The 14,423-nt window shown below is 48.9% G+C and overlaps 1 protein-coding gene across 1 annotated transcript in view; it reads left to right on the top strand.

The window, feature by feature from the left end:
* LOC134965696 (tumor necrosis factor receptor superfamily member 8-like) overlaps window positions 1-6,690 on the top strand; it is a 28,172-nt gene extending 21,482 nt beyond the window's left edge. The window contains exons 8-9 of the mRNA XM_063942008.1: window positions 5,284-5,467; window positions 5,748-6,690. Coding sequence (XP_063798078.1) covers window positions 5,284-5,467; window positions 5,748-5,974 — 411 coding nt within the window. The 3' untranslated portion in view covers window positions 5,975-6,690. The remainder of the gene's footprint in view (window positions 1-5,283; window positions 5,468-5,747) is intronic.
* The last annotated feature ends 7,733 nt before the right edge of the window (window positions 6,691-14,423 follow it).

Raw genomic sequence — 14,423 nt, 5'->3', positions numbered from 1 at the left:
AAAGCTCCCAAACGGGCGGGAGAGTGCGGATGACTCTGCAGCACCGAATGAGAGAACTCCAGGTCCTCCTTTGCCAGGGTATCAAATTTGTAAAATTTTACAAACGTGTTCTCCCCCGACCACGTAGCTGCTCGGCAGAGTTGTAATGCCGAGACCCCTCGGGCAGCCGCCCAAGATGAGCCCACCTTCCTTGTGGAGTGGGCTTTTACAGTTTTAGGCTGTGGCAGGCCTGCCACAGAATGTGCAAGTTGAATTGTGTTACAAATCCAACGAGCAATCGACTGCTTAGAAGCAGGTGCGCCCAACTTGTTGGGTGCATACAATATAAACAGCGAGTCAGATTTTCTGACTCCAGCCGTCCTTGCAATGTATATTTTTAAGGCTCTGACAACGTCCAACAACTTGGAGTCCTCCAAGTCGCTAGTGGCCGCAGGCACCACAATAGGTTGGTTCAGATGAAATGCTGATACCACTTTAGGGAGAAAATGCGGACGAGTCCGCAGTTCTGCCCTATCCGAATGGAAGATTAGATAAGGACTTTTATAAGATAAAGCCGCCAATTCAGATACTCTCCTGGCAGAGGCCAGGGCTAGTAACATAGTCACTTTCAATGTGAGATATTTCAAATCCACCTTTTTCAATGGTTCAAACCAATGGGATTTGAGGAAATCTAAAACTACATTTAGATCCCACGGTGCCACCGGAGGCACCACAGGAGGCTGTATATGCAGTACTCCCTTGACAAAAGTCTGGACCTCAGGGACAGAGGCCAATTCTTTTTGGAAGAATATTGACAGGGCCGAAATTTGAACCTTAATGGATCCCAATTTGAGACCCATAGATAATCCTGATTGCAGGAAATGTTGGAATTCCTCCGTCGGAACCCTCCGATCCTCGCACCACGCTACATATTTTCGCCAAATGCGGTGATAATGTTTCACGGTGACTTCCTTCCGTGCCTTAATCAAGGTAGGAATGACTTCTTCTGGAATGCCTTTCCCTTTTAGGATCTGGCGTTCAACCGCCATGCCGTCAAACGCAGCCGCGGTAAGTCTTGAAAAAGACAGGGACCCTGCTGTAGCAGGTCCCTTCTCAGAGGTAGAGGCCACGGTTCGTCCGTGAGCATCTCTTGAAGTTCCGGATACCAAGTCCTTCTCGGCCAATCCGGAACCACTAGTATTGTTCTTACTCTTCTTTGCCGTATGATCTTCAATACCTTTGGTATGAGCGGCAGAGGAGGAAACACATACACTGACTGGTACACCCAAGGAGTTACCAGTGCGTCCACAGCTATTGCCTGTGGATCTCTTGACCTGGCGCAATATTTGTCCAGTTTTTTGTTGAGGCGAGACGCCATCATGTCTACAATTGGTCTTTCCCAACGGTCTATTAACATGTTGAAGACTTCTGGATGTAGACCCCACTCTCCCGGATGAAGATCGTGTCTGCTGAGGAAGTCTGCTTCCCAGTTGTCCACGCCCGGGATGAACACTGCTGACAGTGCTATCACGTGATTCTCCGCCCAGCGAAGAATCTTGGCAGCTTCTGCCATTGCACTCCTGCTTCTTGTGCCGCCCTGCCTGTTTACATGGGCGACCGCCGTGATGTTGTCCGACTGAATCAACACCGGCTTTCCTTGCAGGAGAAGTTCCGCCTGGCTTAGAGCATTGTAGATTGCTCTTAGTTCCAGAATGTTTATGTGAAGAGACTTTTCCAGACTCGTCCATACTCCCTGGAAGTTTCTTCCTTGTGTGACTGCTCCCCAGCCTCTCAGGCTGGCGTCCGTGGTCACCAGGATCCAATCCTGAATGCCGAATCTGCGGCCTTCTAATAGGTGAGCCTTCTGCAACCACCACAGAAGTGACACCCTTGTCTTTGGTGACAGGGTTATTCGCAGGTGCATCTGCAGATGCGACCCTGACCATTTGTCCAACAGATCCCTTTGGAATATTCTTGCATGGAATCTGCCGAATGGAATTGCTTCGTAAGAAGCCACCATTTTTCCCAGGACTCTTGTGCATTGATGTACTGACACTTTTCCTGGTTTTAGGAGGTTCCTGACCAGATCGGATAACTCCTTGGCTTTTTCCTCTGGAAGGAAAACCTTTTTCTGAACCGTGTCCAGAATCATTCCTAGGAACAGCAGACGAGTTGTCGGGATTAAATGGGATTTTGGAATATTCAGAATCCACCCGTGTTGTCTTAGCACCTCTTGAGATAGTGCTAAAGCTGTCTCCAGCTGTTCTCTGGACCTTGCCCTTATTAGGAGATCGTCCAAGTATGGGATAACTAATACGCCTTTTCTTCGAAGAAGAATCATCATCTCGGCCATTACCTTGGTAAAGACCCGAGGCGCCGTGGACAATCCGAACGGCAGCGTCTGAAACTGATAGTGACAGTTTTGAACAATGAACCTGAGGTACCCCTGGTGTGCGGGGTAAATCGGAACGTGTAGATACGCATCCTTGATGTCCAAGGATACCATAAAGTCCCCTTCTTCCAGGTTCGCTATCACTGCTCTGAGTGACTCCATCTTGAACTTGAACTTTTTTATGTAGAGGTTCAAGGACTTCAGATTTAGAATAGGCCTTACCGAGCCATCCGGCTTCGGTACCACAAATAGAGTGGAATAATACCCCTTTCCTTGTTGTAATAGGGGTACTTTGACTATCACCTGCTGAGCGTACAGCTTGTGAATGGCTTCCAACACCCTCTCCCTTTCGGAAGAGACGGTTGGTAAGGCAGACTTCAGGAAACGATGAGGAGGATCCGTCTCTAATTCCAACCTGTACCCCTGAGATATTATCTGCAGGATCCAGGGGTCTACCTGCGAGTGAGCCCACTGCGCGCTGTAATTTTTGAGACGGCCCCCCACTGTCCCCGAGTCCGCTTGAGAGGCCCCAGCGTCATGCTGAGGTTTTTGCAGGAGCCGGGGAGGGCTTCTGTTCCTGGGAAGGAGCTGCCTGTTGGTGTCTCTTCCCTCTTCCTCTGCCTCGTGGCAGGTACGACAAGCCCTTTGCTCTCTTATTTTTGTAGGAGCGAAAAGGCTGCGGTTGAAAGGTCGGTGCCTTTCTCTGTTGGGGAGTGACTTGAGGTAAAAAAGTGGATTTCCCGGCAGTAGCCGTGGCCACCAAGTCTGATAGACCAACTCCAAATAACTCCTCCCCTTTATACGGCAAAACCTCCATGTGACGTTTTGAATCCGCATCGCCTGTCCACTGTCGTGTCCATAAGGCTCTTCTGGCTGAAATGGACATAGCACTCACCCGAGATGCCAGTGTGCAAATATCCCTCTGTGCATCACGCATATAGATAAATGCATCCTTTATTTGTTCTAACGACAGTAAAACATTGTCCCTATCTAGGGTATCAATATTTTCAATCAGGGATTCTGACCAAACTACTCCAGCACTGCACATCCAGGCAGTTGCTATAGCTGGTCGTAGTATAACACCTGCATGTGTGTATATATTCTTTTGAATAACTTCCATCTTTCTATCTGATGGATCCTTAAGTGCGGCCGTCTCAGGAGAGGGTAACGCCACTTGTTTGGATAAGCGTGTGAGCGCCTTGTCCACCTTAGGGGGTGTTTCCCAGCGCGCCCTAACCTCTGGCGGGAAAGGGTATAATGCCAATAACTTTTTTAAAATTATCAACTTTTTATCAGGAGCAACCCACGCTTCATCACACACGTCATTTAATTCTTCTGATTCAGGAAAAACTGTTTGTAGTTTTTTCACACCATACATAATACCCTGTTTTACGGTATCTGTAGTATCAGCTAAATGTAACGTCTCCTTCATTGCCAAAATCATATAACGTGTGGCCCTACTGGAAAATACGTTTGAATTTCTACCGTCGTCACTGGAATCAGTGCCCGTGTCTGGGTCTGTGTCGACCGACTGAGGCAAAGGGCGTTTTACAGCCCCTGACGGTGTTTGAGGCGCCTGGACAGGCATTAATTGATTGTCCGGCCGCCTCATGTCCTCAACTGACTGTTTAAGGGAAGATAAACCATCACGTAATTCCACAAATAAAGGCATCCATTCTGGTGTCGACCCCCTGGGGGGTGACATCTGCATATTTGGCAATTGCTCCGCCTCCACACCAATATCGTCCTCATACATGTCGACACCACGTACCGACACACACCGCAAACTCACAGGGAATGCTCTAATGAAGACAGGACCCACTAGCCCTTTTGGGGAGACAGAGGGAGAGTCTGCCAGCACACACCACAAAGCGCTATATATACAAGGGATATCCTTATATTAAGTGCTCCCTTATAGCTGCTTTAATATATATATATATAGCCATTAATGTGCCCCCCCTCTCTGTTTTACCCTGTTTCTGTAGTGCAGTGCAGGGGAGAGACCTGGGAGCCGTTCTGACCAGCGGAGCTGTGACAGAAAATGGCGCCGTGTGCTGAGGAGATAGGCCCCGCCCCTTTTTCGGCGGGTTCTTCTCCCGCTATTTTTCCAGTCAGGCAGGGGTTAAATATCTCCATATAGCCCCTATGGGCTATATGTGAGGTATTTTTAGCCTTGTATAAGGTTTATATTTGCCTCTCAGAGCGCCCCCCCCCAGCGCTCTGCACCCTCAGTGACTGCCCAGTGAAGTGTGCTGAGAGGAAAATGGCGCACAGCTGCAGTGCTGTGCGCTACCTTATGAAGACTGAGGAGTCTTCAGCCGCCGGTTTCCGGACCTCTTCACGCTTCAGCATCTGCAAGGGGGTCGGCGGCGCGGCTCCGGGACCGGACTCCACGGCTGGGCCTGTGTTCGATCCCTCTGGAGCTAATGGTGTCCAGTAGCCAAGCAGCAAATCCACTCTGCATGCAGGTGAGTTTACTACTTTCCCCCTAAGTCCCACGTTGCAGTGATCCTGTTGCCAGCAGGACTCACTGTAAAGAAAAAAACCTAAACTAAACTTTCTCTAAGCAGCTCTTTAGGAGAGCCACCTAGATTGCACCCTTCTCGTTCGGGCACAAAATCTAACTGGAGTCTGGAGGAGGGTCATAGGGGGAGGAGCCAGTGCACACCACCTGACCTAGTAAAGCTTTACTTTTTTGTGCCCTGTCTCCTGCGGAGCCGCTATTCCCCATGGTCCTTTCAGGAACCCCAGCATCCACTTAGGACGATAGAGAAATAGTAATAATGATGATATAACTGTGGGGAAGCCATTCTTACACATTATGGAGGTAATGCAATGTCCACATACCTGAGACACGCGTGTTAGAGCAATACTTACTAATTTGTTTCTCCCTTCTTTGTGTATCAAAGCAGAATACGCTGGTGACACACCGGGAAGACGGTAACATGGAGACTTTACTGCAGAGACAAAACTCTACACGCTCCCAGAATATTATTCCCGAGTCCCATCAAAGGTCAGAGATCGCGCACAGCGACTGGCTGACGGACGACAAGCCGGATGGCCAGCCTGGCCGAGACCACCTCAATAACCGAATCGGTGAGAAATTACATTTTACTCTAATATCTAAATAGAATATTTTCTTTAGTTGTCCCTTTAATTTTCTGTACCCATCTGCTAATTGCTGATATTGGGGCACCTGGGTTCGCCTTTAAGCCATTATGACCCAGCTGATTTCAGACGCATTATGGCGGCTATTTTCAGGACACGCACCTGCGATATCGGGCTACCTGCCATACTGCGTGCGCCCAGGTGCATGTGTGTCTTCTAACAGTGTGACCACCTACAGACGCCCAATAATCACATTTTCTGTCCCCAGAAAAGATTTACATCATGAATGCCGACACCGTTCTCGTGGGGTCCATCTCGGAGGTTCCTAACCGGCGGAGATCAGCAACGTTGGAGAGTGACAGTAAAGAGAGTCCTGTGTCCGCCTCACATTACCCCCAACAGGAGTCCAGCAAAGTGCCAGTAGATGAACTCATGCTTTCTGTAGAAGAGGAAGAGAGCGAGACGCACACAGCTGAACTGGTACTGCCGGTCTAAGGCCTGTGCACCGAGGACTGCCCCCCTGAGCGGACTCTGCCAGGCTCAGTGCAGATATAGACATCTGGGATCATCCTATAGCCTAAGGCCTGTACACCGAGGACTGCCACCCTGAGCGGACTCTGCCAGGCTCAGTGCATATAGAGAGACATTGGGGAGTCTGGAATCACATCTGGGATCATCCTAAGGCCTGTGCACTGACCCTGACAGATATAGAGACATTGGGGGGCTGCAGAGGAATCATGTCTGGGATCATCCTATAGCCTGAGATAGACAAATACATTCGGGCACTGACGAGGATGAGTTGGCTGTGGGTTATTGCTCATAGACCGGGGCGTTCCATCTGACACTAGCAAACATGGCCTAGGAGGAGTGTTCCAAGGATGGAACTGTCCAGATAGCGTACACTGAGCAGATTGCGCTAATCTGGTCCAGTCACAGCAGTATCCTCTGGCATGGCTAAGCACTGATGCACTGGCTTGCTCAGAGGTTTTGAGATAAACTTTCAGGTACTCTTAGAAGAGAAACTGCACCGGCCCCTATCACGCTGCTGGTTATAGTGGGAATGCACATTACACTGCAGAGAGCGGGGACCCCCGGAACACAAGACGGAAGGCGCAGAGACCTATCACCCTGTACTGTGTAACACGGGCTGATGCTTTGTATGTACAGCTGCTGTCACCAAAGTGTAAATATATTATATATATACTGTAGTACTGTAGGGAATTACAAGAACAGCTGCTCTTGCACTGAAGAAGCGTGTCTGTTATTCCTTAGTGTGTTACTGTCTGTGGTTCTTCATCTGTAAAAGCAGCAAGCGTTGTCAAATACATACGGTTCCACTGGAAAGACAGCGAGGAGGAAGCAGAACCCAAAGCTAGGCCTGGTCACCCCCCAGCACCTTACATCTGCCCAGCGGTTACACAGCACGCAAGGACACAGGGCCTAATGCAGAGTTGATCGCAACAGCAAATTTGTTAGCAGTTGGGCAAAACCATGTGTACTGCAGGTGGGGCAGGTGTAACATGTGCAGAGAGAGTTAGATTTGGGTGGGGTGTGTTCAAACTGAAATCTAAATTGCAGTGTAAAAATAAGATTTTAAACCTACCAGCAAATCTTTTTCTCCTAGTCCGTAGAGGATGCTGGGGACTCCGTAAGGACCATGGGGTATAGACTGGCTCCGCAGGAGACATGGGCACTCTAAGACTTTAGATGGGTGTGAACTGGCTCCTCCCTCTATGCCCCTCCTCCAGACCTCAGTTAAAGAACTGTGCCCAGAGGAGACGGACAGTACGAGGAAAGGATTTTTGTTAATCTAAGGGCGAGATTCATACCAGCCCACACCATACACACCGTATAACATGGTATATACTAAACCAGTTAACAGCATGAACAAAACAGCATCAGCCAAAGACTGATCAAACTGTAACATAACCCTTATGTAAGCAATAACTATCTACAAGCCTTGCAGAATTTAGTCCGCACTGGGACGGGCGCCCAGCATCCTCTACGGACTAGGAGAAAAAGATTTACCGGTAGGTTTAAAATCTTATTTTCTCTTACGTCCTAGGAGGATGCTGGGGACTCAGTAAGGACCATGGGGATTATACCAAAGCTCCAGACCGGGCGGGAAAGTGCGGATGACTCTGCAGCACCAATTGAGCAAACATGAGGTTGCAGGATTGGAGTTGTAGTTAATGGAGTGCAATCTATGGAGGGAAATGTTACCAGTGGAGTAGCCCAGGGATCTGTACTTGGTCCAGTTCTCTTTAATATCTTTGTTGGTGACATTGCAGATGGTATTGAAGGGAAGAGATGCCTTTTTGCAGATGATACAAAGATATGCAACAGGGTAGACACACCGAGAGGGGTAAAACAAATGATTGATGACCTAGGTAGGCTTGAGAAATGGTCAAGAACGTGGCAACTACAGTTTAATGCTAAAAAATGCAAAATCATGCACTTGGGTCTCAAAAACCCAAAGGCTAAATATAGTATCAAGGGTACTATAATGGAAACTACTGAGGAGGAAAGGGATTTAGAAGTCACTATTTCAAGTGACTTGAAGGCAGGAAAGCAATGCAACAAAGCAATGAGAAAGGCAAGTCAGATGCTTGGTTGCATAGGGAGAGGAATCAGTAGCAGGAAAAAAGAAGTGATAATGCCACTGTACAGGTCATTGGTGCGTCCCCATCTGGAATACTGTGTCCAGTTCTGGAGACCATATCTCCAGAAGGATATAAATACATTAGAGCACAGGTTCTCAAACTCGGTCCTCAGGACCCCACACAGTGCATGTTTTGCAGGTCTCCTCACAGAATCACAAGTGAAATAATTATCTCCACCTGTGGACCTTTTAAAATGTGTCAGTGAGTAATTAATGCACCTGTGCACCTGCTGGGTTACCTGCAAAACATGCACTGTGTGGGGTCCTGAGGACCGAGTTTGAGAACCACTGCATTAGAGTGTACAAAGAAGGGCAACTAAAATGGTGCATGGCCTACATCACAAAACGTACCCAGAAAGGCTAAAAGATCTTAACATGTATAGTTTGGAGGAGAGAAGAGAAAGGGGGTACATGATAGAAACTTTCAAATATATCAAGGGTCTTAAAGTTCAGGAGGGAAACATTCTTCAAAGGAAGATAAATATTAGAACTCGAGGACATGCACTGAGACTGGAGGGGGGGGGGAGGTTCAGGGGAAATTTAAAGAAAAATTACTTCACGGAAAGGGTAGTGGATAAGTGGAATAACCTCCCATCAGAGGTGGTAGAGGCTAAGACTGTAGAGCAATTTAAACATGCTTGGGATAGGTATATGAATATCCTTACAAAGAATTAAGGTTCAAAAAGGGTTGAGATTACCTAAAGGATAAAAAAAAAAAAAAAAAAAGAGGCAGACTAGATGGCCCAAGTGGTTCTTATCTGCCGTCAAATTCTATGTTTCTATGAGGTCCTCATCAGCCAGGGTATCAAACTTGTAGAATTTTGCAAAAGTGTTTGAACCCGAACAAGTAGCTGCTCGGCAAAGCTGTAATGCAGAGACGCCTCGGGCAGCCGCCCAAGAAGAGACCACCTTCCTAGTGGAATGGGCCTTAACCGAATTGGGTAACGGCAATCCAGCCGTAGAATGAGCCTGCTGAATCGTGTTACAGATCCAGCGAGCAATAGTCTGTTTAGATGCAGGAGCGCCAACCTTGTTGGCTGCATACAGGACAAACAGTGCCTCTGTTTTCCTAACCCGAGCCGTCCTGGCTACATAAATTTTTAAGGCCCTGACTACATCCAGGGACTTGGAATCCTCCAAGTCACCCGTAGCCACAGGCACCACAATAGGTTGGTTCATATGAAACGACGAAACCACCTTAGGTAGAAAATTGAGGATGAGTTCTCAACTCTGCTCGATCCACATGGAAAATCAGATAGGGGCTCTTGTGAGACAAAGCCGCCAATTCGGACACCCGCCTCGCAGATGCCAAGGCCAACAACATGACCACTTTCCAAGTGAGAAATTTTAATCCAACTGTTTGAAGCGGTTCAAACCAGTGAGATTTAAGGAACTGTAACACCACGTTAAGGTCCCACGGTGCCACAAAAGGAGGCTGGATGTGCAGCACTCCCTTTACAAAAGTCTGGACTTCTGGGAGAGAAGCCAGTTCCTTCGGAAAGAATATAGACAAGGCCGAAATCTGCACCTTAATGGAGCCTAACTTTAGGCCCATATCCACTCCTGTCTGTAGAAAGTGGAGGAAATGACCCAGCTGAAAATCTTCCGTAGGAGCATTCTTGGCTTCACACCAAGACACATATTTCCTCCAGATACGGTGATAATGCTTCGCCGTCACCTCCTTCCTAGCTTTGATTAGAGTAGGGATGACTTCCCCCGGGATACCTTTCCTAGCTAGGATTTGGTGTTCAACCGCCATGCCGTCAAACGTAACCGCGGTAAGTCTTGGAACACACAGGGCCCCTGTTGCAACAGGTCCTCTGAGAGGAAGAGGCCACGGATCTTCTGTGAGCCTTTCCTGAAGATCTGAATACCAGGCCCTTCGAGGCCAATCTGGAACAATGAGTATTGTCTGCACTCTTGTTCGTCTTATGATTCTCAATATTTTTGAGATGAGTGGAAGTGGAGGGAACACATAGACCGACTGAAACATCCACGGTGTCACTAGGGCGTCCACCGCCACTGCCTGAGGGTCCCGCGACCTGGAACAATATGTTTAAAGCTTTTTTTGTTGAGGCGTGACGCCATCATGTCTATTTGAGTTAGTCCCCTACGACTTGTTACCTCTGCAAAGACTTCTTGATGAAGTCCCCACTCTCCTGGATGGAGACCGTGTCTGCTGAGGAAGTCTGCTTCCCAGTTGTCTACTCCCGGAATGAAGACTGCTGACAGAGCGCTTACATGATTTTCCGCACAGCGAAGAATCCTGGAGGCTTCTGCCATTGCTGCTCTGCTCCTTGTACCGCCTTGGCGGTTTACATGCGCCACGGCTGTGATGTTGTCTGACTGAATCAGAACGGGTAGATTGCGAAGAAGATTCTCCGCTTGTCGTAGGCCGTTGTATATGGCCCTTAATTCCAGCACATTGATGTGCAGACAGGACTCCTGGCTTGACCATATTCCCTGAAAATTTCTTCCTTGTGTGACTGCTCCCCATCCTCGGAGGCTCGCGTCCGTGGTCACAAGAACCCAATCTTGAATGCCGAACCTGCGACCATCTAGAACAGGGGTGGGGAACCTCAGGCCCGCGGGCCATATAAGGCCCGCAGAGCCACTTGATCCGACCCGGCCAGGCTCACCTAACCGTGGAGATGCCATGCGCCCGCTGAGATTTCGCAGTGTGCAGTGCTATGGGAGAGATGTCATAACGTCTCTCCCATAGTTCTGAGGAGCGGGTGGCCAGGCGGAGGGCAACGGTCCGGAAGCAGGAACGTGGATGGTGAGTATTGTGGGATTTTTTTTCTTTTAATGTGTGTGTAAGTGGTGCTACTAGAGGGCATATTTAAGGGGGCATAAAAACTGGCTGGGGGCATATCTAATGGGGCATAATAAGTGACCAGGGGCATATGTACTGGGGGCATATGTACTGACTGGGGGCAGGCTAATTTTTAAGTTGATAATATTTGTATGGCCCCCGAAGGATTTTATAAATATCAAAATGGCCCTTGGTAGAAAAAAAGGTTCCCCACCCCTGCTCTAGAAGGTGAGCACTCTGAAGCCACCACAGGAGAGATACCCTGGCCCTGGGGGACAGGCTTATTCTCTGATGCATTTGTAGATGGGACCCAGACCACTTGTCCAGAAGGTCCCACTGAAAAGTTCTCGCATGGAACCTGCCGAACGGAATGGCCTCGTAGGCCGCCACAATCTTTCCCAATACTCGAGTGCATTGATGAACTGACACTCTTTTTGGTTTTAGCAGGTCCTTGACCATGTTCTGGAGTTCCTGGGCTTTTTCCGTTGGGAGAAAAAATAAGATTTTACTTACCGGTAAATCTATTTCTCGTAGTCCGTAGTGGATGCTGGGGACTCCGTAAGGACCATGGGGATAGACGGGCTCCGCAGGAGACATGGGCACTTTAAGAAAGAATTTAGGTTCTGGTGTGCACTGGCTCCTCCCTCTATGCCCCTCCTCCAGACCTCAGTTAGAGAAACTGTTCCCAGAAGAGCTGACAGTACAAGGAAAGGATTTTGGTAATCCAGGGCAAGATTCATACCAGCCACACCAATCACACCTTATAACATGTGATAACAACAAGTTAACAGTATGACAAAGAACAGAGCATCAGGTCAAACACTGATGCAACAATAACTTAACCCTTATTGAAGCAATAACTATATACAAGTATTGCAGAAGAAGTCCGCACTTGGGACGGGCGCCCAGCATCCACTACGGACTACGAGAAATAGATTTACCGGTAAGTAAAATCTTATTTTCTCTAACGTCCTAGTGGATGCTGGGGACTCCGTAAGGACCATGGGGATTATACCAAAGCTCCCAAAACGGGCGGGAGAGTGCGGATGACTCTGCAGCACCGATTGAGCAAACAAGAGGTCCTCCTCAGCCAGGGTATCAAACTTGTAGAACTTAGCAAAAGTGTTTGAACCTGACCAAGTAGCCGCTCGGCAAAGTTGTAATGCCGAGACCCCTCGGGAAGCCGCCCAAGAAGAGCCCACCTTCCTAGTGGAATGGGCCTAAAGAGATTTTGGCAGCGGCAATCCAGCCGCAGAATGAGCCTGCTGAATCGTGTTACAGATCCAGCGAGCAATAGATTGCTTTGAACAGGAGCACCAAGCTTGTTGGATGCATACAGGATAAACAACGACTCTGTTTTCCTGACCCTACATAAACCTTCAAAGCCCTGACCACATCAAGCAACTTGGAATCCTCCAAGTCACGAGTAGCCACAGGCACCACAATAGTTTGGTTCATATGAAAAGATGAAACCACTTTCGGCAGAAATTGTGGACGGGTCCTCAATTCTGCTCTATCCATATGGAAAACCAGATAGGGGCTTTTATGTGACAAAGCCGCCAACTCTGACACACGCCTAGCCGAAGCTAAGGCTAACAGCATGACCACCTTAACACCACGTTAAGATCCCAAGGTGCCACTGGAGGCACAAAAGGAGGCTGAATATGCAGCACTCCCTTTACAAACGTCTGAACTTCTGGTAGAGAAGCCAACTCCTTTTGAAAGAAAATGGATAGGGCCGAAATCTGGACCTTAATGGAGCCCAATTTTAGGCCCAAATTCACCACGGACAGTAGGAAGTGAAGGAAACGGCCCAGCTGGAATTCCTCCGTAGGAACATTCCTGGCCTCACACCAAGAAACATATTTTCGCCATATACGGTGATAATGTTTAGCCGTCACGTCCTTCCTAGCCTTTATCAGCGTAGGAATGACCTCATCCGGAATGCCCTTCTCTGCTAGGATCCGGCGTTCAACCGCCATGCCGTCAAACGCAGCCACGGTAAGTCTTGGAACAGACAGGGCCCCTGTTGCAACAGGTCCTGTCTTAGAGAAAGAGGCCACGGGTCCTCTGTGAGCATTTCTTGCAGATCTGGATACCAAGTCCTTCGTGGCCAATCTGGAACAATGAGGATTGTTCTCACTCCTCTTTTTCTTATTATCCTCAGCACCTTGGGTATGAGAGGAAGAGGAAGAAATACATAGACCGACTGGAACACCCGCGATGTCACCAGGGCGTCTACAGCTACTGCCTGCGGGTCTCTTGACCTGGCGCAATACCTCTGTAGCTTTTTGTTGAGGCGGGATGCCATCCTGTCCACCTGTGGCAGTCCCCGCCGACTTGTAACCTGTGCGAAGACTTCCTGATGAAGTCCCCACTCTCCCGGGTGGAGGTCGTGTCTGCTGAGGAAGTCTGCTTCCCAGTTGTCCACTCCCGGGATGAACACTGCTGACCGTGCGCTTACGTGATTCTCCGCCCAGCGAAGAATTCTGGTGTCTTCCGCCATCGCCACTCTGCTCCTTGTGCCGCCTTGGCGGTTTACATGAGCCACTGCGGTGATGTTGTCTGACTGAATCAGAACCGGTTGGTCGCGAAGCAAGGTCTCCGCTTGACGCAGGGCGTTGTATATGGCCCTTAGTTCCAGGATGTACTGTGGAGGCAAGCCTCTTGACTTGACCACAGACCTTGGAAATTTCTTCCCTGTGTGACTGCTCCCCAACCTCGGAGGCTTGCGTCCGTGGTCACCAGGACCCAGTCCTGATTGCCGAATCTGCGGCCCTCGAGAAGGTGAGCACTCTGCAGCCACCACAGGAGTGACACCCTGGCCCTGGGGTATAGGGTGATTAACCGATGCATCTGAAGATGTGATCCGGACCACTTGTCCAGTAAGTCCCGTTGAAAGGTCCTCGCATGGAACCTGCCGAAGGGAATGGCCTCGTATGATGCCACCATCTTTCCCAGGACTCGAGTGCAGTGATGCACTGACACCTGTTTTGGTTTTAATAGGTTCCTGACCAGGGTCATGAGTTCCTGAGCTTTCTCTATCGGGAGATTAACCCTTTTCTGGTCTGTGTCCAGAATCATGCCCAGGAAAGGCAGACGAGTCGTCGGAACCAACTGCGACTTTGGAATATTTAGAATCCAGCCGTGTTGCCGTAACACTTCCAGAGAACGTGCTACGCTGATCAGCAACTGCTCTCTTGATCTCGCTTTTATGAGATCGTCCGAGTACGGGATAATTGTGACCCCCTGCTTCCGCAGGAGTACCATCATTTCTGCCATTACCTTGGTAAATATTCTCGGTGCCGTGGATAGACCAAACGGCAACGTCTGAAATTGGTAATGACAATCCTGTACCACAAATCTGAGGTACGCCTGATGAGGTGGATAAATGGGGACATGAAGATATGCATCCTTTATGTCCAGAGACACCATAAAATCCCCCCCTTCCAGGCTTGCGATGACCG

Source organism: Pseudophryne corroboree, chromosome 10, assembly GCF_028390025.1.
Source record: "Pseudophryne corroboree isolate aPseCor3 chromosome 10, aPseCor3.hap2, whole genome shotgun sequence".
Classification (NCBI taxonomy): Eukaryota; Metazoa; Chordata; class Amphibia; order Anura; family Myobatrachidae; genus Pseudophryne; species Pseudophryne corroboree.
The sequence above is the reverse complement of the archived record's forward strand: the minus strand, read 5'-3'. Positions and strand labels throughout refer to the sequence as shown.